Below are 24,048 nucleotides of genomic sequence, written 5' to 3'. Positions count from 1 at the left end.
TTTCATGTTTAGCATATGCATGACATGCATGTGCAGTTGCCCGTGGTTGACAGTTAACTGTTGACTGTTGTTCCCTCACTGCCTCAGGCCTGAACCTCATCCAGTTACATGCAGAGCTCCACTGGACATAAACAATGACCTAATTTAGTCGCCAATGAAGTGTTTGCCGCTCGCCATCGACGCATCTTTCGTTGCTAAGTAGTGACGCCAAGAATGTGCGAAGTGCCTGGGCGTACCAAATTAGGCGAGACGTGTATGTGCTTCTTGTCTGCTGCAAGATGCACGAGTAAATCCGAAGGTTGCACTGAACATGTTGGACTCGGAGCCGACACGCTGCCCGTCAAGCAGTGTCAGACCGTCTGACAACGCTACCTCGCTGTGGGCCATAGGCACAGGCATAATCCGTGATAGAGACGCACAAACCATTGCACATCAGCCTCGTCTGATCCATGGCTACCAAGTCTATGCACTCAGTTCGCGTGGCATCTTAGTGGCACCTGTCAAGCCATGCTATTTTCTCACCCTGAGCTAAGGCCTTTTGCAGTAATCTATGCGACGCTCGACGATCCGGGGTGATCCGCTATGACTACTGCTAGTATCTATGCCCATTGGTATTCATGCCCGAATGGGATTACGATTCCGATGCCAGGGAATACCGGACATGGGCAGTAAAAGGCCGATCGTGCACCGACTCACTGCCCATCCTGGCCAAATACCGCATTCGCATATCCGGGACGGTTTGTGAAAAACGACCACGTCACGATTCCCTTGTATCGTATTGTCTCTGCTATTGGTATTACGACCGGGTGGGTATGTCGATGACGGGCCCGTCACATGCACAGCTGAGGCTGTGGCTATAGGTGGCATCACGCACACGACTTCCATGTCAAACGCTGCAGCGGCGACATGCCCATATGCCGAGCATACATGCGAGGCCTACCCTCGCTCCTCCCATCCCGACCTTAGCTTCATCATGCTCACGATTCTGCTGACATGCAAGCTCCGTCTGTCTATCCCTTGACGTGCATGCGCGAACTTGCCCAATTCGCCCGACCCTTTGATCCGCTACTACCAGCCGGTCATATCCTCGTCGTTTATCATCAAGAAGCATGTTGGATTGAAAAACAGTAGTAGGTTGCCTCCATAGTCTTGGGAGAGAGGTTGCGCAAACCATCTGCTGAGTAAACCAGTGGATTCTTCTAGTTCGCTCCGTTCGATTTCCTGTAGAAACCCTGATCGGATCGTCCGAGAGTCATCCTGAATGAAATAGACGTTGTGGTAGGTGCAGAGAGACACAGAGAGTGATATTGAAGACGTCTCAATCCCACATCTTGCACTAGCCTCTGCTGACGTTGTCGACTCGGTCGGTAAGATACTAAACGATTCAAAGGGAAGGACTAAAACTGCCGAATTACTATTGGAAACTTCAAGGCCAGTCTGCCACTTGTTCGGAGCCGAGCGTGATCTGGCTGATCGTCGGCCATGGCGAGAATAGCACACGGATCGCGGTGGTGGAATGCTCGCAGCCTGTGTGCAGTACTGCTGATGGCTATCACTGTGTCTACGTGTTGTGGACAGACGAGCGATGGTAAGTGTCCGGGTTCACTCTGTGAATCAAGCATTCAGCGTTCAGTTTTTTCTTGAAATGTGTGGATGCACATACCGAGCATAACACTGCAACCACTACCCTGATTGATTACTAGGGTTACTAGGGTTGTGCTTTGTGGAATTGGCTATATGTACATGTACATGTAGTATTAAACTGCCTCTCACAAAATTTAATGATGCGACCTCGGTAATGTGACAAAGTGCAGACAAATTCAGCCAAGCTCCGTGTGTTTTTCAGCAAGTGTGTGGATTTGAGTGGTGCGTCATTGTAGATCTCGCTCGTATAATGACTTTTGCGGCAATTTTAATCTGCATGCAGGCAAAATAGAAAGAAGTTGGTTTCTCCCCACATTGGAGTGTGCAACTAACTTACTTCCTTATAACATTACCACCAAAATCGCTACCTGTTTAGAAATTTTATAGTCATGTAGCTACGAAAAAGATAACTGACTGCCCGCTCATTACTTCCAACCCGCGTCCAGGCAAGGTTGGTGGGCAGTAGGCATTGGCGGATAATGCTAGCACTAAAAGCAGCATTTTTCGCACATTTTCGATATAATTATGGCAGTGCACTCGCACAAACCTGCGTTTTAGGGAGATGCTTTCACTTCTACAGAACTTCTGAGTGACCCACGCGGTAAAGTAGTTAAAAACGGTACCCCCTAGACTACTCTACCGGACCGGTCACGAAACCATGTATCCCCGTAAACCTACGCTACCGGTCACAGAACCATGACTAGTCTTGTGTATCTCTGTACGCTACCTGTCACGGAATTTTGCAGAATCCCTGTTCTGGTAGATCTACTAGGTAGGTTTCAAGTCGCCACACTCTCACTCTACTACTAGTCTCTACTTTAGACTCGACTCTCTAGCATCCGTCCATGCTGTTCGTTGTTCGTTCCTGTTTCACGGTCTCTTTCGTTTTGCTGAAGTGTTGCACTTTCACTCCAGATACTCTGATATCATTTCCTTCGTAACGTTATTGTCATGTTATTCGGCAACTTCCTTCGTAACGTTATTGTAATGTTATCCGGCAACTTCCTTCGTAACCATTGCGATGTTATTCGGAAACTGATGTCATGACAATCACGAGAAAACGTCCTTGCAATCTTGGACAAGTAATTATTTAGGGCGCGTTCGAATTGTCACTCTTTGACTTTTCGAGGAGCTTCGTTTTTCTGAACAGGGTTTATCGGGTGTTAGCGGCCGTCGTGAGTTCCCTTCGGGAACGGACAGGATAATTTACTCTTTTTTTCCTTTTTCTGAAGAGGTGGCCCTATTGGCCTCTTCAGAAAAACGAAGCTCCTCGAAACTCCACAACCTCACCCGATGGGAGTGGTGGATTAGTTTCGAAGAGTTTGGAATAGCTACATACGTCACGTAGTGCGTGGAGATGGTCGATCTGATCGGACGTCATCATCGCCATGACAATTCCACTGAAAAACTCTAAAATATTTATGATAGAAACCGTTCTAATTATGATCTAATGCAATGGGACACTTCAACTAATCTCTTGTGTTTGAACGATGAAGAGCCCTAACGGCCTAAGTCTTGATTACAATAGTTGGAGCCTACAATCATACATGTACCTACCAATCTTGCCTTGCGCATGTACCTTACGAGTTACCATGGTTCCGTATGCCGTAATCATGTAGTTACAGTCATCATGGTCATGTAGATCTACTGTCAGTACAGTGAGTACATCATACATGGATATGACATATTCACATAAATCCTCCCTGGCTTTGCGCCTGCAAAGAAGACATTCGGCCTCGAGCCTCGTGCTGGCTTCAAGTATTTTGTGGTGAACATGGAGTCAGTGTTTGGCGACTTGCTGGGCCATGCAGGCCAGGCGGTTGTAGCGCGGTATGGGACAAGAACAGCGAGAAGCCTTTTTGTGGTCGGTGCGTTGTCATGAGATGACCAGAGTCGTCCGGGGCGGAACACGCATGACGCCTACGTGCGTGGAGCGCAGTAGTGGACCCGATAGCCAGCAGCAAGGAGGTGCCCTATCATCTTCCGGATCCTCATCATTTCGCTCGTAACAGGGTAGGCGAACTACGCCAGCGTAGTTTTGTGTTCTCCGCCGATATTGTTACGTGTAACCGGTGCGGCCAGTCATCTCCGACTACCTGGAACTGTCTTTGCTAACCGTGAAATAATTGGTTTACTGGGTTGCGAATTCACGTGTGCCTGCGTGCGTGCGCGCATGTATGTATAACCAGATATTGATAACTGTTCTGTGAATCTGTTGTGTTGCTCTCTGTTCCTGCGTAGTTGACGAATGTCTGGACATCAGCACGTGCGGTCAGGTGTGCACGAACACAGTGGCATCTTACCGCTGTTCATGCCTGCCCGGCTTCATGCTGGAATCGGATGGCTGGTCGTGTCGACCACCAGGTATGCATTATCCGGCAATCATCATGTGGAGCACCATTTTCATACTGTCACAGTTGCTTGGAAGTCTCATCTGCTCAATATCATGATTGTTGTAGTTTGGTGAAATACTTGATGGCCAGAGGGTAGCCTTATTGCATGCGCAGAGGCCATACACCATGACATTGCCTGCATTCATACGAATCACTATCACATGACATTGCCTGCATTCATACTAATCACTATCACAGGTAGATTGTCGGGCTGGCGTTGAGATTGGCGTGTTCCTTTCAACAGACGCTCCACCGATGCTATGCTGTGTGGTCACTGTGACTCTATTCTTTGCCACTCCAGCGCCCCACTGGCACTGGTGTTGTTGGCCCTTGCTGCACTTCCTGACTTTGTTCCGACCAATGACTTGTATATGTATAATGTGTATGTGTGCTCTCCTTGCTTGCAACTAGCACCAACGCCGTTTCTAATGTTTGCTTACGGCCAAAACGTCTCACGCGCCAACTTGGACATGACCCACCGACTACCACTACACACTGGAGATGGAAACATCACGGCATGTGACTTCCTGTATGTTGACGGCGTGGGCTACTATGCCGACTCGAAGAACAACTTCATCGGAATGCTGAGACTCGATGGCTCCTCTTACGGACAGCCGCCAACCAAGGTCGTTACGTCGATCACGCACGTCGAGGGTCTAGCCGTGAATTGGCTCAATCGCACGCTCATTTGGAGCGACGCGGTCGAGTTGAAGATCTACAAGTCCAGCTTGGTTGGCACGAGTAAGACCGTACTGGTGAACAGTGGCATATCCAAACCCCGAGCTCTGGCACTGCATCCTTTCAAGGGGTAAGTAGAGAGAAGCTGCTCGATCTCTGCCGCTGTCGGGCGCCGGAGAGCGGAGTGCCGGAGAACGAACAGGCTGGTGTTTCACCAAGCACAGCACGCCAATGCATGCACAATGCATGCACAATGACTCAACTGTGCGTAGACTAGTCCTGTATCCACGACCTGATTGACGGGTGTCACTTTTGGAAACTTTCTATGAGAAATGTTGTATTGGGTAGTGCAAGGGGACCTGTTTAGGCCGAGCGTGAGGTGTAAGGTTGGCTGCATCTGAGTCTGGTTAGCCGTGTCGTGAGCAGACTGCAGCGTCCCTTACTAAACACCTTTTTTCTGCTCACTTTCCTGTCTGTAGTTACATGTTCTGGACCGACTGGGACAGTGCAACACCGCGCATTGAGCGCGCCTCACTGCACGACGGCTCGCAGCGACAAGTCATCGTCAACACCGCTATCACACAGCCAAACGGCATTACTGTAGACTTCGTCGACAATCGCATCTTCTGGGTGGACGCCACGCTAAACATTGTTGAATCGGCAAACCTGGATGGCAGCAGCCGCACCATTGTTTGGAGGAACCCGGGCCAGCACCCATATGCCATGGTAAGATAGTTTAAAAGTGAAAATTGAGATGTCTGCACAAGCTACAACATGCCTCAGTCTGTGCAGGCTAAAGTCGAAGAATCTGCACATCCATGATTGGACATGAACAATGTAGTTCCGGAGCACGTGCATGTGCGAGTTTTATAGCCTTAGTGCTGAAGGAGACTTGGAGAGGTCTCCGTGCACAATAACAAGTTCAATACCATTATAGTGATTAGTAGGGTTCTACAAATGCATGTTGGATCTTTTTGGAAGCCGGCTAATGCAATTCATGACCGTTAAATCCTTTTCTTTTTTTTAAACCTTTTTTTTCTATTCCTTTAAATGTGCTTGTGAATTATTTCGTCTAGACCCTGTTTGTTGACCGGATGTTCATCACGGATTGGATCACGGGTTACATTCAGAGCGGGCGCAAGTACAACGGAGCCATGGACCGCGTGGTGCTCAGGGCTGGCATCATGCAGCCCGGTGATGTACACGCTGTGCATCCCACAAGGCAGAAGTCCGCGCAGCCAGGTAGGTGGACGACCAGTGTTTGCAAATCAGTGCGTCCGGCATGCCTCTGACTGTTACAATGCACACTGCCACATGTCTGCAGTGACTTGCTCAGATCGATTGGCAGGGTATCAGTTCTATCAGCAAGTTCTTGTGCATAAAATTTATCTCGTCCCCTTGCCAGTACCGTGCCCAAGGTATGTCCAGTTCACATAAATTGACCACGGTGTTTTCTGCTGCTGCTGTTCCTGCTGCTGCTCCTGCTGCTGCTGCTGCTGCTGTTCCTGCTGCTGCTGCTGCTGCTGTTCCTGCTGTGTACCCTCTAGATGGTGATGAGTGTAGAGTGGAGAACGGCGGATGCGATCAAATCTGCACAAACACAGTCGGCTCATTTCACTGCTCCTGTGCTTCGGGCTTCACCTTGAATTCGAACAACAGAACATGTACATGTGAGTTGACCAGCGCCGATTTCAAGATGGACCTCAACTAAAATGCATTCCTTACATTGCATCTTGGATCCGCATGACAGCACTGTACATCATAGACTAAAGAATTCCAACTATGCTATGGAGACAAACACGTGTGGGGGAGACTTGCGATGAAATGCTGTCATTGAAAACATGACTAACCTATCCCAGCGACATGTTTAGTCTTTATCATGCACTGGGTATGGGTGTGCTGCACAAACTGTACTAAACCCATGTAAATACCTATTATAGTAGTAGCTTGTACTCCAGTTACTGTCCACAGATTTGGTAGTCTCTCCTACATGTGCTTTGCATCCGGATGTGTTCCGCAGAAGAATACTGTACCCCATTTACCATTAGCAGTACTGAAGTAGTGTATGCTCTCAATGTTCTCCACTGGTGCAGTTTTGTCGGCGTGCGGCAGTACGAACGGAGGCTGCTCCCACCACTGCTCGCTCAGTGCCACGAGCGCTCCGCAGTGCAGCTGCCCTACGGGATTCCGTTTGCTCAGCGATGGCAAGACCTGCACTGGTAGGTGTTGGCAAGCATTCGCTGACAGGTTTACACTGCAGCATAGCCCAGACAGTATAACTATGAGCAAGGAGATGGCTTCTGCGCACTCATTCATTGTGACTTGTTTTAGTGCCCCGAGTATAACGTTTAGCACCTGTATATGTGACTATGCCTCACCATTATTCGTGCATAGTACCTTTAAGCTGTAACTGAAATACAACAGCTATCGGACCTTTCGAAGGGATCCTCTCAACATCATGCTATGTACACACATGTACATCTACAAGTACTTCATTTGTATTTGCATCATTTGTATTTCCATCATTCAGTGTATTTGCATCATTCAGTGTATTTGCATTGTCCTCGAGGTGTACTATGGTGTCCGGCTTATTTGTGTGCAGATATTGATGAATGCCAGGTTGGCACACCGTGCCAGCAGACGTGTACCAACACCATTGGCAGCTTTGAATGCTCCTGCTCGGGTGATACGTTCCTGGATGTGTCCGGCAGGAAATGTGAAGGTCAGTGTGACGCGCAAGTGATGTGTAGTCCTGATGAGTTTCCCTTGACAACTTTCCATTACCAACGGATTCTGCAGTGCACAGCTGGTACTTCCATTTTCGAAAGGACTGAATGTTTGCTAACATGTTTGTAGCTGCTCTTGTCAGACAAAGTTGTCCTTCAAAGAGAGTGAGGAGCTAATCTACATCCTCATGCTCATTATTGCTTTGTTTGACCCCATGCTGCAGGTTGCTCAATCAACAACGGCGGCTGTCAGCAGCTCTGCGTGACCAGCACGTTCCGCAAGACATTCTACTGTGTGTGCCATGCTAACTTCTCGCTGGGGACTGACGGCAGGTCATGTGTCAATGCCAGTGAGTTGGCTGGGTCGTGTCAACTGATGGTAGACTTTTTTAAACGCATTTAAGAAAGAAAGCTGCACGTTGAACACATGCACATCATTGGAAAGTGTGAGGCGTCCTTGAACGCTTTCATCCAATGGTAGAATTATTAGTTATTTTCTGGAAATATCAGCCTCTTGGAAGGGTTGCAGGAGGGGAGGAGGAGAGGGTCCCAATTTCAATTAGTGTTCCTTACAGGCCTGATAAGTCAGCTGTATTCCACTAGCATATTCGCTCACTGTGTTCTGTATGTATCACACAACAACAACTGCGATACTCCTCGACTATGTGGCGCTGTATGAAACAGCACACCGAGTCTGTGGAGGTCTTTGCCTGTAACGTGCCCTGTGAATTTTTCTCACCGTCGTCTTCTGTTCAGACGCGACTGCTTTCCTGCTCTTTGCCGACCGGCGATACTTGCGCCGTATCAATCCGGACGGAACAGACTTCAAGAACATCCGCAGCTTGTTCTACGGCTGGTATCATGCGTGCGATTACGACTATGCTACCGGCATGGCATTCTACGCGTATGGGTCCTACTCGGCTACATCCACGTCAGCACTGGCAAAGGCAAGTACATGCAATCCAGTACATGTAGGGCATGGTGGCATGGCGTTGTCTTCCCATGGCTTTTATGTACTGAATCACTTAGCGCAGACCTCTGCATGCTGTGGCTAAACAATTCCTTCTGTGTACCTGCGTATGGAATATCTGATTTACGCACACTATACTGCGAAGCCCCGGCCCTTCTCCAGAATGCTGAGAATGTGGATGGAAATTCACGGCCATGCTAACGGATCGTCCTTGTCATTCTTTTACTTCTGTTGACCATCAGCTTTCTAGCAGAGACTGTAGCTTAGTGGCATGACTTTACTCACCGTTCAGAACCGCCACTCGTGTAGGTGTGTATACGCGTGCTGGTGCATATCGTACACACACATTGTTTTACCAAGCTTGGCTCCCTACTCCTTCCAATGAGTAGTTTATGAGCACATTCTTGCTCATTTTATCCTTACAGTATATGGCCATGGAATGATCTCTGTATCTTTTTGTCGCCGGGCGCTGTTTGTGCTGAATGTCCCGCAGGCCAATATCCAGAATGGGGCCGGGGAAACGACTCTCCGCACGATGGGAACTGGCTCACAGGTCACAGCGATGCGTGTGGACTGGTACCACCGAAAACTGCTTGTCCTTGATGCTGGGTTAGTTGCGCAGTTAAACAATGCTGGGTTCCACTGATAGATTCATGTCTGTTTGTGTGCGGTGTTGGAAATTGGGTCTCTGTATCTGTTGGAAGGGCGTGTCAAATTGTTTTAATGGCTGTCCTTGTCACGGCAAGCTCATCGTTGTCCTGATGGCGGCAGGCACGTCTTGCCAATGCGACTTGCGTTGTTGGCTGCCTTCTACATATCTGCTTGTCTCCTCCTCCCCTAACACCTTACCCCTACCACCATTCTCTTTCCCACTCATTCACTACTCTCTCTCTCTCTCTCTCACTCTCTCTCTCTCTCTCTCTCTCTCTCTCTCTCTCTCTCTCTCTCTCTCTCTCTCTCTCTCTCTCTCTCTCTCTCTCTCTCTCTCTCTTTCTCTCTCCCCCCCCCCCCCTGTGCATCATTTTGTATTGTATAGCAACAATGCGATCTACCGATGTGAACTGGATGGCAGTAGCTGGAGTCTGATGATGACCATTGGCTCTTCTCTGACCAATGGTGGAACACCTGCAGGCCTCATGGTGGACCCTTATGACAAGTACGTAGCTATGCTGTGTTCTGACGGCTTTGCTCTTAGCTTAACTTCTACTATTTTCTTCGTACACGTGTGCTATTATTATTATAACATAGCTCCCAAGTGATATCATCGCAGTTTGTCCCAACTTGTGTCACAGTCTGCCCAATTGCACAGGCTATGCTGAATTCCAAGTGTGTTGACTAGTACTACAAATCTGTTTCTGACCTCTCGTTCACTGTCCATAGCAAAATCTACTTTGCCATAAAGGGAGGGAGCACACCTCGCATTCTAGTTGCTAACCTCAACGATGCCTCGGGGCTGAAGGTGTACTACGTTGCCAAATCCATGGCCTCTATCTCTTCTCTGGATATTGACTTCGAGGCCAACTCATTGATGTGGACCGACAGCCACTTCAACAATATCAACAGTATCAATTTGATGGATCTGACAACGCAACAGGTCTATAGTAAGTGGAATTGTTGCTGGTGTGTTGGATGCATGCACATTTGCATGACATCGGCAACATCTGCAAACCAAAAGCAATCGCGCATCGCAACCCATTGCAAGACCTTACCAGCCAACAAGAAGGACACACCTGTTATGTTTGATCCCTGGTTACTTACGTAGATGCTCACTGTGCTACTGTGTACTGATGTTTTGTTTGATTGACTGCAGATCACAGCCAAGTCGTTTCACCAACTGGCATCACAACATTCGAGGAGTCCCTGTGGTACTTGAGCAGCAACAGAATAAAGCGCTATCGGTTCAAGACCAGGCAGGACAGCACCACCATCTCCTCGAGCATATTCCAGGCGCTGAAGTCGCTTAAAGTTGTTCATCCGTTCAAGCAACCTAGTGATGGTCAGTAGTATGTCCTGGTGTAGCTGCTTTGTTTTCCGAGGCTGGTTGTCTGACGGTAGCGCTCAACTTAGCTACATGTGCAGGATTTTTTGGGTTGTTTGGATCAAGATTGCTGTGAACTTTGCGGACGGCCAACACTCGAAGTGATTTCTAATGTTAGGTGGTGTGTGTGCTTGCTGGATTATTTCACGAAGTATCCTATCTTGTTGTTTGTGTACCTTTCGTCCTGTCTTGGGGGGGGGGGGGGCTCCAATAGGCTTCTGATTGACCCCCCCCCCTGGCTCATGACAGGACATGTAAATAGGTTAAACAGTGACCTTAAAACATCTACTTGCTTTTAACAATGTGCAAGGACGACACAGAACATTCGGCTCAGTGTTGTACTGTGGTTCTGACTTTAAGACCACCGGACTGACGTGACAATGATATGTTTTTGGTCTTGTTGTTGTTATTGTTGGCAGGCTATCGCAAGTGCTTTTTGAACCAGAACGCCTGCGCTCAGATCTGCATTCCCCACGCCACCAACTTCACATGCGCTTGTCGAACTGGCTGGGTGCTCGCCGCCGATGGTCATGCCTGCACAGGTACGTTTTGAGCGGTGTTGCACAGCAGTTTGATCCGGTCATTCTGTTGCCAAGCGATCATGGACTACCCTGCTGTGCTCAAGTAGCCATCTGCAGAACTAGAATGAAGCCTTTTGGGGGGGGGGGGGTAGTTTTGTAGAATTGTGTTTGCAATACACTAACTCTGTTTTCACGTTTTAGTCCTGTGAATGTTTGCTTAGCATGTGTTTCTCACTGCTTCTTTTCTTTCAGAAATTCCACCTCCAACTGATCCAACCGCCCCTACAACACGTGAGTTTAGACAGTACAAAGCATAGATCCTTGCCAGACTGGTGTTTTGTCCGCAAGCATGTTCTCACACACTGCAGCAGTTTGTCTATAATGTCATTGGCTTTGAAACATGTGCATTGATAGACAGTAGTTGAATGAAAGTTCTGCATGCAGACATATGACAGTGTTGCTCGTACTGGCTTTGCAAGATATTTGCACCGCCTTGACGTTCAGGACGGCTCTGTGAATTGAATTTGCTTTTGTCTTTTGCTGCAGCTCCGCCTGTCTGTACACCAACATTTTGCTTGGGAAGCTTCATGAATCTTGGTAAGACACCGTGCTCATAGTGCATTGCTGCAGTGATTCTTTATAGCTTGGCCTCTCTGTCTTACTATTCCATGGATCATGTGATATGATTACCCAAGACGATACCAGAGTGTAGTGCATCCGATACAGAGACATGCTCTGCCAGCGTGGGAGCTTCTCGACCGCCAATGAGTATGGTGTGACGTTTCATGTGCGGGTTGTGGCTTCTGTTTTTGGTTTAGGTGGCGTTCCCACGTTCCACATTCCGACCGCTGCGGATGCCATGCTCACCCCAACTGCCAACCCAGTTCTGTTCAATGGAGCAGGTGAGTTCTTACAACACGTACTTTATTCACATTTCTAGTGCTACATGGAAGGCTTCAGTAACCCTAAGGGGCTCATCTGGGACTGTTTCCGAATGTAGGAAAGTTGAAAATCTCTTTTGGATCCAAGCTATTCAAGCATATCAATGGAAATGAACTTCTAAATATCAGACGTGCATGTTGAGCTAACAAAGAGTCTGTAGTTGAAGCCTTTCTTGGCTCTTTCTGTGTGTGATTCCATAGGCGTGAGCGGATGCAACGAGATCAAACAGAACATCTGGTACCATGTCGGAGGAGACTCGTGCAACCAGCTTGCCGTGCCCGGCGACATCTTCTACGTGACTGGCAATGGGTAAGTACTCCAGTGCTGCTCAATGAAATCCAACCCTACCAATGGGTACTTGTAGGTACTCCAGAGCTACTCAATGAAATCCAACCTCATGAACATGGTAAAGCCGCATTCGAGTGCACACAACAGTGTAGGTAGCGCTAGGGCTGAGCAGCACCCGGCGCTATGTTATTCACGAGGTTGAATTTGAGGTTGGATTTGAGGTTGGATTTTAGATTGGATTTGGATTTCTCTAGCCAGTACTGTAATACATGCACTAGTACCTGCAGTCACTAAACCGGATATTGTATGATGTGTAACACCAACGCTCAACTTGTAATGTTTGAGATGCATTCTCTCAACTTCAAACCATTGCACTCCGTCCGCATCATACTCACTACTCCTCACGCTCCTATCCCGTGTGTTTGTTCTGTGATTTAGCATATTTGGAAGGAACGTCCACGATACGGCGTCCTGGATGACCGTGGAAAATCGCACCATTCAGCTTTACATGCAGTGTGCCGGTGACATACGCTTCTGCGTCCAGTTCAAGATCACCACTATGCGGCCAACACGTATGTACTGTGACGTATGCCCATACTCTGTGTGTACATGTGCATGTGATCTGAGCTTGTGCATACATATTAGACTGTATTGCATGATATCAGTGATGGGTGGCCTCACAGTCATAGCTGGATTCATTCTCTTCTCCGTTTGGGTTTGTGAAATCAATAACTAGAGAGAGATAAAGAGGGAGGGAGGTAGGGTGAGAGAGAGAGAGAGAGAGAGAGAGAGAGAGAGAGAGAGAGAGAGACTCTGCCAAGTAACTGATGGCATTGTGTGGTTGGCTGTTGTTGTGCTTCTGCAGTTCCACCCGATCCCTGTATGACTGGTAACGGAGGCTGTAGCCACACGTGCACCAACAACCTGGGAACAGCCGTCTGCAGCTGCCCTGCTGGACAGTACCTGCCACCAAGCAACCACACTGACTGCCATCGTAAGATGTTCTACTCGTAACTGTTATTCGAGGCTGTGTGCTGTGCTGGCAGTATTGCGCTATCCTCTACTGTAGAAATAATACTAGTATGCTACCCTCACTCAATATAGTGGTGTTTCTCTGTCCTGTTGGTGCGGTTGCGTAACAGCGTGCATGGCTGGCAAGTACGGTGGCAACTGCACATCCGACTGCACGTGTCAGAACGGTGCTGCCTGCAACGCAGTGAGTGGAGCATGCACCTGCACGGATGGCTTCATCGGCACTAGCTGTGAAAACCGTAAGTCCTCAGCAGGCACACCACCATCAGGAGACAGGAGACTGCACAGTGCAAGTCCAGCACCAATAGTGGATTATGTCCTACAGTGGTTGCATATTAGCACCTCATTGACCCCGCTCGTTCCTCATTCTTCATTCCATTTGGCCTAAGCAAAGACTAGCCAAGCTTGCTTGATGATGTCATCGTGAAAAGGCCGATAACACAAATAATAGTGGTTGCGTGATAACCCCATGGCACCTTGACTGGCAAGTAGGCACATAGCCACTGGGAGACTGTACTTTGCTGAAAATTAGTGTGGCCAGGGCAATGTTACAGAACTAGCTAAACATTATGGTTGGTTGTGCTGCCACATATCACACCAGGGTGAGACATATCACACCAGGGTGAGAAGTGAGATGCTGTGCTGGGCATGCATACTTTGGTGAACTATGCTTGCATGGGGTCAAGTCATGTGCAATAAGTACACCCTGCATGTACTGTGTGTGTGGGCACCACTGAACTAGTGCTGATTACTGGCGTTACAGGGTGACAGATAGCACTAGGCTAACACTCACGGCATGTACATTATAAAGTATACGTTTTACTGATCAGTGTACAGTTGATCATTGAACTAGTGTGTTTCTTTAGACTGTATTGTATTGTGCTGTGTGAATTGCTGAGCACTTGTCTAGCCAGGCTATGTTGAGCTGTTGAAGGCAATAGAAACCTGTACAGATAAGAAGGCTAATGGGTATGTACATGTATGGCTAAGATGGAATGATGTGTTTGTGTTGACTGTGCACTGTTCTGTACAGCTTGTGCCGCCGATTCCTACGGCCCGGGCTGCACGTCCCTGTGCACCTGCAAGAACATGGCTACCTGCAGCAACGTGGACGGCGCGTGCAACTGCTCAAGCATCACAGGCTTCACCGGAACTGACTGTAACACCGGTATGTCCATAAGTAGATATTCGTTTTTATGTGAGAGCTTGGACAATCCACTTGTCCAGGCAAGAAGGCAGCAATGCCTGTTCATTCTGGTGAAGTAAAATAAAATATACCAACCAACCACATCAAACTTTCAGGGGATGGGCTTCTGATTCTCATCCCAATGCGGGAAATCCTCTGAGTGTGTGTTGGTGCTTGGAAAGAGGCAGTGTTGACTTTGTTTTGTTTTTGTATCCAGCATTGGTGCAGATATTTGCATTGTGTTCCGTCTTGCCCTGGTCACTGGACAATAGTGTTTGTGCCTATGTGTGCACCGTGCTGTGCATGTGTTGTGTAGGGTGTGCGTCAACTCAGTATGGTCGTAACTGCTCCCAGATGTGCCAGTGCCAGAACGGCGCGACGTGCGATCCAAACACCGGAGCCTGCACCTGCGCACCTGGATACACGGGAACCGACTGTGGACAGAGTAAGCAATTTCCTGTGTGCCTTTTGCAGCAATGATATTGCCAGTATTCTGTATAACAACTTGAAAAACCAGAATTATAGTAGCTTACTCGGTGTTAGGAAGCTCTTCAACTGCTTTCGCACCAAGCTGTAAAAGGCGAAACATGCCACACTTGGCACTGCTTTCCTCTGGTTTCATAGAATGGGATTTGAGTGGGCACAATCATAGCTTGAAAAGCAGGTTCAAGCGATTTTTATGCTTGCCACTTCAACTGCTTGTCAGTGCATTGAGGTTTGCTGTCGTCATCACGTCGCTCTGTTCAACTGTACAGGTTGTCCGACTGGTACGTTTGGCCAGGACTGCGCATCACCATGCCTATGTCAGAACGGTGCAGTGTGCAACCATGTCACAGGTGCCTGCACGTGTACTGCTGGCTACATGGGAACTGTCTGTGATCAGTGTAAGTAGATTGAGCTGTTACCAACTTGCAAAACCTCTTGCTTTTCCTGTTCAAACACATGATTCTTCAGTTCACAGCATTGCTTTGCTTATCAACAATAGGTACCATCCTGATCACACCATGGCCTAATGTGTACATGTTACTGGTTTCACCCTGTCTTCATGATAAGCAAACCTTTGCAAGCTCCTGGCAAGTCGGCATTTGGTGGGGCAACTTGGCACCGTTAAAGTTATGGGTCATGGTTGTCTTGTTGTTCTGTTTGTTTGCTTTACAGCTTGTCCTCCGGATCGTTATGGCCGTGGCTGTGTGCTGAGCTGCACGTGTCAAAACGGAGCAACGTGCAACGGCACCAACGGGGCCTGCACATGTCTGCCTGGCTACTTTGGAACCAATTGCCAGAACCGTACGTTGTAGTCATACGTTCTCTGACTGTACATGTACCAATGAGCAGTATTCCCCTCCGGTTGTTAGACATAGGCATAACCCTGGTGTTCTTGAACGCCACCCCCCCCCCCTCCCCCTTCTGAAATCCGGTCTTGTACAGAAGTGCCAGTGGTATCCACACCAACTATTCAATGTTCTACTTGCTCCTGGTGTGAATTTTTAACTGTGCATTTGTGTGTGTTTGTTTTAGAATGCCCCACTGGAACGTTTGGTGTTGGCTGCGCCCCATGCCAGTGTCTGAACGGAGCGGCCTGCGACTTCACCAATGGACACTGCACCTGTGCGGCGGGCTACACCGGCACTCTGTGTTCAAATCGTAAGCTCCAGTCACATCTTAGATAGGCGATCTACGTGACTTCTTTCCAGACAATGTTCAACACTGTGTTGGGTTTAAGATCTTGTTACTGCTACATGTGGCATTTATTTATTCACAATCGCTTAGCCCTAGCCAAGGAGAAGGGGATATGGGTGATAGTCAGCCATGGCAACAATAGAGGGAGAAAGAAACAAAATGAAAGAGTGCGTGTGTGTTGATGCTCTGAGCTAGTTTGTAACAGTCACGCTCATTGACTTACACCATCATCCTACTCTGTCGTTGATACTGCTGTGTATGTCCAGCGTGCCCGACTGGCTCTTGGGGTCAGGGATGTAACCAGACGTGCACCTGCCAGAACGGAGCACAGTGCTCTAATGTCGATGGAACCTGCACCTGCTCACCCGGCTGGCAAGGAACAAGCTGCGCTCAGCGTAAGTTATACCGCTCTGTAATGCCCTGGCGTCTATATCACACATGGATGCCTCAAAACAGCATCGCTACGTGCCATTCAATGTACAATGTATTTGGAGCGAGCAGAAAGAAATTTGTGAAAAAGACAAGAGTTCATCTGATTCTAGATCATGATCTCTCTTCTAGATAACCCCTTCAGGTTCTCACTATAGATCACAGGAACAGTGTATGGGATTCTTATGGCAGTCACATGCTCTTGGATATGAAAATAATTTTTCTTTTCTTCTGTTGTGCACTGTGCAGCTTGTCCAGCTGGCTCGTTTGGTCAGGACTGCCGAGGCGTGTGCCCGTGCAAGAATGGCGCGCAGTGCAACCACATCAGTGGAGTGTGTACATGCACGGACGGCTACTTTGGTGCTACTTGTGACCAAAGTAAGTGTGCGTATGTATGTATGTCAATGGGTTGCAGTGGGTTTACAAATGTATATTTTACGTTGCTTCACAAAAACACACCACACGCATGCATGCATCCGCACCTACTCACAACTGCGGTGGCTGCAGGCACAGCAAGAAATATCTTCACTTTGAATCCCAGTCCTGGTTGTGAATGTACTAGACGGTGTGCCTATCCCGGACCGATATATGCCCTTCATGCATCTGATGTGTGTGTGTGTGTGTGTATGTGTGTTTGTACCCAGTGTGTCCCCCGGGCACGTACGGAACGCTATGCAGCAAGCCATGCACGTGTCGCAACGGCGCTAGCTGCAACCACGTCAACGGAACTTGCACATGCACACCCGGCTTCACAGGCACTATGTGCACCATGCGTAAGTACACTACCACTGCCACTACAGTAGTGGTGGTGATGTGTGTGTGTATGAGAGAAAGAGGTTATAACCTGAAGATACCTACTAGCAATTATGGGTGTAGGGACTTTCAGCGGGTACTTGGCATGATCCATTTTTGTACTCTACCATTTCATAACAAATCTGTGAATAACGCCCCAGCCCACCACTTTCCCTGCATTGTTGACAGAACTTGTGTGGCGATCCACAATGCAGTTGTGCATGTAATAATTTTGAAAGTAATATATCGCCGGGTGGTTGTATTGATTTTGGCCGGTGTTTGACTTTTGTTGTCTCAGCTTGCCCTACCGGTAGCTTTGGCCAGGGCTGTAATGATACTTGCACTTGCCAGAATGGCGCGGCCTGCAACCCGGTCACCGGCGCTTGCTCCTGCACTGCCGGATTTCAGGGAACTTCCTGTGACCAAGGTAAGAACCTCATCATATAAGTATTCTGTCCTTCCCATTCACAATTCACACCATGACCTTGACAGGGCCATAGCACTGGGATTTCAGGTGGTCCGACCAAATGGGGTACTTTGATAGAAATGGACATTATTGACACAAAAAAACACTTGTCCCGAATTGGACGGGTCAACCTTTTTTCGAGATAAGGTCCAGTCATGGCCGGACCGGCTGCACTGATGCTGCTGCCCAACTCTAGATACATCCTGTGTGTGTGCATCTCGTCTGTCCTAATGTAATTGTTTATGTTCCTTGTTGATGTCTGCGTACAGTTTGCCCGTCCGGCACGTGGGGACTGGACTGCTCTCAGTCGTGCTCCTGCCAGAACGGCGCTTCCTGCGACCACGTCACCGGCGTGTGTACCTGTACACCTGGCTACACAAACATCGACTGCTCACAGCGTAAGTCCAGCCCTATCTCAGTGCTTCCCTGTCTCGTAGACCGGCACTGTGCGACTTAACTCATAACAGTGGCACACTCAGTTTTCTTGTCGTTTCTTTCATGCTTTTTTTTTTAAGAAGTACGAAGCCTCTTGTACAGGTAAAATTATTGTCATAAATAAACCAATACAATCATCTTTCATGCTTGATGTTTTGTACTAGTATGTTCATGTATTTACCTTCTCCAATGAGGATTTTATGTTGTAAGCTCTTTCAGCATGCATGCTGAAGTTGCCTGAGCTTGTTTGACATGTTGGTATTGCCTGTGCACAGCCTGCTCCACCGGTACATACGGCGACAAGTGTGCGCAGAACTGCACGTGCCAGAACGGCGCCCAGTGCCATCATGTGTACGGAAACTGTACGTGTACGACCGGATACACGGGCAGCAGCTGCGAGAACGGTAAGCCTGCAGCACAGGACATGATGGAGCCATGCTTGCTGAATCTTGGGCTCATATGACTGTGTGTACTTAGCAGAATCAACGTTCTGATAGAGTTGGCGTAGTCCTAATTTGGTGATAGTGTGATTAAAGTTGGAATCTGCATGCAGGCTAATATCTGTCCGTCGTGTGCCAATGCGTGTGATGTACATGTATGCGTGCAGAATGTCCCACTGGTATGTACGGTCTGGGCTGTGCCAACACGTGCCAGTGTGTGAACGGTGCCTGCCACCACGCGACAGGTGTCTGCACGTGTAATGCTGGCTTCATGGGAACTGCTTGTGATCAAGGTAAGACTAGGACCGAGACAAGAACAGAAACGAGTGAGGGAGAGCATGGGTGAAGGTGCATGAAATGGGTGTGAGACAGAGACGCAGTGAGGGAGCAGAAAAGGGAGAACGCAGGAAGATGCATAACACATGACATTCACTGATACAAGTTTAACATATCTGAACACGTATTGGTAGAAAGTAGTGACCTGACTTGAAATGTATGTGTACCCAACAATCCATATCTTGGCGCATGCCCTTCTTAAAGTCCATGAGCGAGTTGCTGATGTTGCTTGGTTTTGTTCTAGGTTGTCCGCCGGATCGCTTTGGCGTGGACTGCACCAGTATGTGTGTCTGCGACAAGGGTACATGTGACCCGGCCACTGGCCACTGCACCTGCAGCCCTGGCTATATTGGAATCAACTGCAGTCAAGGTAAGCGTTTTGTGTGCTAAGACTAGCCATAGGCCCATGTTCAACTGACCTGCGGAGTGACTTCACATCCGCGCCATGTAATATTATATGTCCTTCTGCAATGCAAACCCGTAGCAGTCTTTTCTACCTGGGGAACGTTTCCGCCTAAGGTTGACCTGCATTGTGTTATCCTGGGAGGAGTGGTAAGGGAATAGGTTAGGATGGGGAATGGTACAGATATCACCAATGATAGGACATCACATCATCTTCTGTAGATGTTGGCAACCTGTAGATCTCCGGAGTGGCGGTGTGGAGACCACATGGCTGTACATGTGCTGTACATGTGCTGTACATGTGCTGTAGAGGGGACGGTTTCAAATAGGACACCGGTTGCAAACCGGAACGGACTCAATATTCACTTTCTCTCTTGGTATTTTGATTAGAAAGCATATGTCACAGTGAGACTACTATGTGTTATACTCCGAGCCAAAATTTCATGGCTCTGCGATGACCAGAAGCGCCATATCAAGCAGGTGAGTTTTTGACGTGTTGCTTCGCACTGCGACTTGAGTTTTACGACTTTCGAAAAATCAACTTCTTGTCGCAGGTAAACAGCGGCTCGCCTCTCGCCAATAAAGCACCGCATACCAATCAAAACTAATGGAAGCACACACAAGGCTTATTGTTACTCTGTACTGGCCGTCGTGGAGCGATAGCAATTACCTAATTTCAGACCCAGAGTGAATTTGACGTGCACTCTAAAACGTGTCCGGTTTGGAGCCACCTCTGATTTGAACTTTTTTGAAGCGAAAAATTGGGCAACTTGGAGGCAATGGGTCAACACAAAGGAGTGGCTCAGTTCGATTGACTCTGGCCCCAGAGCAAACTTCAACATGCCAGTTTCCTTCCACAAACATATTTCGAGTGAAAAATCAACGCTGATGATCGGTTTGGGTCTATACAAATTTGGCTGTTAAAACGTCCCGGTATCGAGCCGTCTCCTCTACATGTGCTGTACTCACACTTTACACTGTGTACAGGATCATTGCTGTTGCGCTTACTACCTTATGTGCCTGTGTGTTGTTGTTGTTATACCCGCGCACAGCTTGCATGGGTGGTACCCACGGACAGGACTGCTCCATCAGCTGTACATGCCAGAACGGCGCACAGTGCAACAACACCAACGGTGCCTGTGCTTGCACGCCCGGCTACATCGGCGCCGACTGCGGCCAGCGTGAGTGTGATAGCCAGCCTCCAAGTTGTTATCTTATAACTTGGGTCGTTATCTCATGACTCAAATTGTTATCTTATGACTCCCTCCAATAAGCAGCGCTGCATTCTTATTGTGTGTGCGTGAGATAAACACTAAGATGTGGTGCACTGAACAAGTGAATGGTTCTTGTCTAGCTAGGGAAGAGCTTGTGGCTGGCAGTATATACCCAGGTAGGCATTGGGAGACAGATTTGCCACACATGCTATGCTGTATTTTGACTTGTGGAGCGAACTAGAGGTGACATTTATTAGTTATGGAGTGTAATGGCAATTGCCATGCCTTGTAAGGACCCTGTTATCATCTTCTTTCAACTGATCTCTCTGTTGTTTTGTGCACTGTGCAGAATGCAGCAGTGGTTCCTACGGCCAGGACTGCGGCTCGACGTGTGACTGCAAGAACGGCGCCAGCTGCAACTTTGTCAACGGCACGTGCACGTGCACAGCCGGATGGCAAGGAACTGACTGCGGACAACGTAAGTAGTCATGGACAAGCAGCCACCGTGTAGAATGCTGGCAGGAGTGTTATTGCGAAGAATTCACTTGGACCTGATACGAACCAACGATGGCTCAAACTTTTGTGTTAGGCACAGTTTTGATGTAGAACATACCTACAGCTCCCTAGTAAAATGAATAAATTCTACTACTACTACTACTACTACTACTACTACTACTACTACTACTACTACTACTACTACTACTACTACTACTACTACTACTACTACTACTACTACTACTACTACTACTACTACTACAGATAGGCTCGTTCTCAGACAATTTTTTTGCAGGGACATCCCGTTGTGAAGTTCTCACGTGCGCTTGTTTCTGCCCGGTCATGACCCGGTGTGCGTTTTCACGGTGTTGGTAATGTACAGCGTGCGCGTCGAATCAGTTCGGTCTGATGTGTACGTCACCATGCCAGTGTCAGAATGGTGCCCAGTGTAACCACGTCAACGGATCATGTACATGCACCGCTGGATGGACTGGCACTAACTGTGATCAAGGTTGGTGACAATTGTTTCAACACAACTTTGTGCGAGAGCCACTTGTACTACCCTATGATCACCAATGAAGAGTTAGGAGAGACTAACAAAGCATGTCTAGTGACATGTATGACTGTGCATGGACACACTGATACACTTACTTCACCCTTTTGGTAACGTTTTAAAGGGATCCCCTTATATGCCTCGAATGGAACATATCGTAGGGGAGAAGAGACAACAGAAGTGTATGTGCGGGCATATAGCTCAGTGGTAGAGCATTCGACTGCAGATCGAGAGGTCCTTGGTTCAACTCCGAGTGTGCCCTGCTTACATTTTTTCTCTTTGTTCATAGTTCTGCTGCATCCAATCCAACAAACCAAGGGTTGTACCTTGTATGTGATCGAGGCAGTCTCCTCTCTCTTTTGTACCAAATCTTATCTTTGTGTGCTGCTACTGCTGGTATAAATAGCTTGTCCAGCAAACACGTATGGACAAGACTGTGCCATGACATGTCAGTGTCAGAATGGAGCACTCTGCGACCACGTATCGGGTCACTGCACGTGCGCACCTGGCTGGAGAGGAACGCTCTGCGACCAGAGTAAGCGAGAACACATGAATGAAGCCGTAATGAGAACTGCCTGCACACTTGCATTTAGTATTTCGTTCTAGTCGCACCGATATTGTTAATTTTCGTAGAATTTTGAGGTGTTTTGGTAACTTCCTTTGTCGTCAACTTTCCAGTAAGTACCCAGTATGATATGTGTGTACCGTAGACATGTATGATGTTGGAGCATAATACTCTGCAGTGATATAGTGCGTTCTGTAGCTGCTGCTCAAGTGTTTGGTCACAAGTTACAACTGGGTTATGTTGGTGTCTGTCTGTTCTTTGCACAGAATGTGCTGCTGGTACATTCGGTCAAGACTGCAGCAGCCCGTGTCTCTGCCAGAACGGTGCGGCATGCGATCATGTCACTGGCTCGTGCACATGCATGGCTGGATTCAAAGGTGCCCTGTGCGATCAAGGTAAGACATCGAGATTGTGCCTGTCTCAGTGTCCATCCATCCTTAAGTCCATCTGCCCGTGTACATGACTCCTACTTGAAGTACATTTGACAAAATGTGATCCAACCAGTCACTTATGTGTGTCAGTACATTTATATATCCTCAACATGCCGTAACTGTGTCTTGCTTGGAGTTGAACCCATCCCGCAAGCTGATGATCTGTGCTGACTTTGTGCTTGTTCCGACTGCTAGGATGCACCGCTACCGAATACGGTGTAAACTGCCCCGGTGTCTGTACTTGCCAGAATGGAGCTGCCTGCTCCCCGACTGACGGCGCCTGTACCTGCACACCGGGCTACACCAGTGCCAACTGCAGTGAAGGTATGAAACATGTCATGGTTTCTAGGATGACTGAGCTGTACTAAAAACTATAAGGCCGAGTAAAAAAAATTACTAGATGATCGTCCTTTTTTTTGGAAAAATCGGGGAGGGCGGGAGGATTTTATTTTTATTTTTTTACTTTTTACCCTCTCATGCACACAGTGTACACAACAACATCAAGGTTTTTTTTCTCTTTTTTTCTTTTTTTTTCTTTTTTTCTTTTTCTTTCTTCAGCAGATCGATACTGACGTTGTGATATACTAGTAGTATGTGGTCCATATAGTAGAACTCACGATTTAAAAAATAAAATATTTCTTGGGGCGCTGACAAAAACTGGGGCGGACGGGGACGATCATCTAGCTTTTTTTTTTACTTGGCCTAATATGGTTGTATTATATTGGCCAAGTCCCACTGAACATGTACTGATGACAGTCGCCTGATGATTGCATTGAGCAAGAAACTCTGAGTTGCGACAACTCTGTAAACCTCCGTTGTGCCTTTTGTGTACGGTTGTATTCTGATGATACTGAGCCCTCCGCCTATTAAAGTTAGCTTCTATTTTTAGCAACACTGTTCTGCATTTTCACACCCGTGATAGATGGGTTGCTTGCTTCCTGCTATGACACATTTTGAACTTAGTGTGACCATGTCCTTGTCTACGTCTTCTTCTTGTTTCTTGCAGTGTGCCCCAGCGGTACATTTGGCCAGGACTGCGTGTCCACATGCACGTGTATGAACGGCGCCTTCTGTGAGCCAGACACTGGTTTCTGTGACTGTGAGCCAGGCTACAAGGGTGTCACCTGCGATCAACGTAAGCACTGTGTCCAGTTAGTGTGTTCTTTGGTGTATGCTACTGAGCGGCTGGGCGTGTAGTAGACTTGACACAGAATGGGACTGGGAGGGGATTCGAACATTCACTTGGGTAAGAATGAGAGTTGTTACCTTAAAATAGATGTCCTTGTTGATAATAGTTTTTCCTGGATATAAAGAACATTATTACTCTTGCTCCAAACAATAAGCATTTTACGTGTGTGTGTGTGTGTGTTTGTTTGTTTGTGTGGTTCTACA

General features: G+C 47.9%; 1 protein-coding gene and 1 non-coding gene across 3 annotated transcripts in view; both read left to right on the top strand.

Moving 5' to 3' along the window:
* Positions 1-1,094: 1,094 nt before the first annotated feature.
* Positions 1,095-24,048, top strand: part of LOC135817373 (fibrillin-3-like) — a 45,068-nt gene continuing 22,114 nt past the window's right edge. For both annotated transcript variants that reach the window (XM_065330547.1, XM_065330546.1), the window contains exons 1-42: positions 1,095-1,588; positions 3,886-4,008; positions 4,449-4,845; positions 5,195-5,441; positions 5,792-5,957; positions 6,263-6,385; positions 6,809-6,934; positions 7,318-7,437; positions 7,666-7,791; positions 8,198-8,388; positions 8,905-9,020; positions 9,448-9,567; positions 9,792-10,012; positions 10,222-10,407; positions 10,869-10,991; positions 11,223-11,261; positions 11,517-11,567; positions 11,789-11,872; positions 12,113-12,221; positions 12,639-12,772; positions 13,066-13,194; positions 13,343-13,471; positions 14,266-14,400; positions 14,735-14,863; positions 15,174-15,302; positions 15,577-15,705; positions 15,937-16,062; positions 16,365-16,493; positions 16,777-16,905; positions 17,172-17,300; positions 17,618-17,746; positions 18,055-18,183; positions 18,496-18,624; positions 18,828-18,953; positions 19,241-19,366; positions 20,451-20,579; positions 20,962-21,090; positions 21,490-21,618; positions 22,067-22,195; positions 22,492-22,620; positions 22,852-22,980; positions 23,663-23,791. In XM_065330547.1, the coding sequence (XP_065186619.1) occupies positions 1,483-1,588; positions 3,886-4,008; positions 4,449-4,845; positions 5,195-5,441; positions 5,792-5,957; positions 6,263-6,385; positions 6,809-6,934; positions 7,318-7,437; positions 7,666-7,791; positions 8,198-8,388; positions 8,905-9,020; positions 9,448-9,567; positions 9,792-10,012; positions 10,222-10,407; positions 10,869-10,991; positions 11,223-11,261; positions 11,517-11,567; positions 11,789-11,872; positions 12,113-12,221; positions 12,639-12,772; positions 13,066-13,194; positions 13,343-13,471; positions 14,266-14,400; positions 14,735-14,863; positions 15,174-15,302; positions 15,577-15,705; positions 15,937-16,062; positions 16,365-16,493; positions 16,777-16,905; positions 17,172-17,300; positions 17,618-17,746; positions 18,055-18,183; positions 18,496-18,624; positions 18,828-18,953; positions 19,241-19,366; positions 20,451-20,579; positions 20,962-21,090; positions 21,490-21,618; positions 22,067-22,195; positions 22,492-22,620; positions 22,852-22,980; positions 23,663-23,791 (5,743 nt within the window). In that variant the 5' untranslated portion in view covers positions 1,095-1,482. The remainder of the gene's footprint in view (positions 1,589-3,885; positions 4,009-4,448; positions 4,846-5,194; positions 5,442-5,791; positions 5,958-6,262; positions 6,386-6,808; positions 6,935-7,317; positions 7,438-7,665; positions 7,792-8,197; positions 8,389-8,904; positions 9,021-9,447; positions 9,568-9,791; positions 10,013-10,221; positions 10,408-10,868; positions 10,992-11,222; positions 11,262-11,516; positions 11,568-11,788; positions 11,873-12,112; positions 12,222-12,638; positions 12,773-13,065; positions 13,195-13,342; positions 13,472-14,265; positions 14,401-14,734; positions 14,864-15,173; positions 15,303-15,576; positions 15,706-15,936; positions 16,063-16,364; positions 16,494-16,776; positions 16,906-17,171; positions 17,301-17,617; positions 17,747-18,054; positions 18,184-18,495; positions 18,625-18,827; positions 18,954-19,240; positions 19,367-20,450; positions 20,580-20,961; positions 21,091-21,489; positions 21,619-22,066; positions 22,196-22,491; positions 22,621-22,851; positions 22,981-23,662; positions 23,792-24,048) is intronic.
* On the top strand, positions 21,851-21,922 carry Trnac-gca (transfer RNA cysteine (anticodon GCA)). Its single transcript has one exon. It is a non-coding gene; the product is annotated as a tRNA-Cys (tRNA).

This window comes from Sycon ciliatum, chromosome 5 (genome assembly GCF_964019385.1).
Source record: "Sycon ciliatum chromosome 5, ocSycCili1.1, whole genome shotgun sequence".
Taxonomy (NCBI): Eukaryota; Metazoa; Porifera; class Calcarea; order Leucosolenida; family Sycettidae; genus Sycon; species Sycon ciliatum.
The sequence above is the reverse complement of the archived record's forward strand: the minus strand, read 5'-3'. Positions and strand labels throughout refer to the sequence as shown.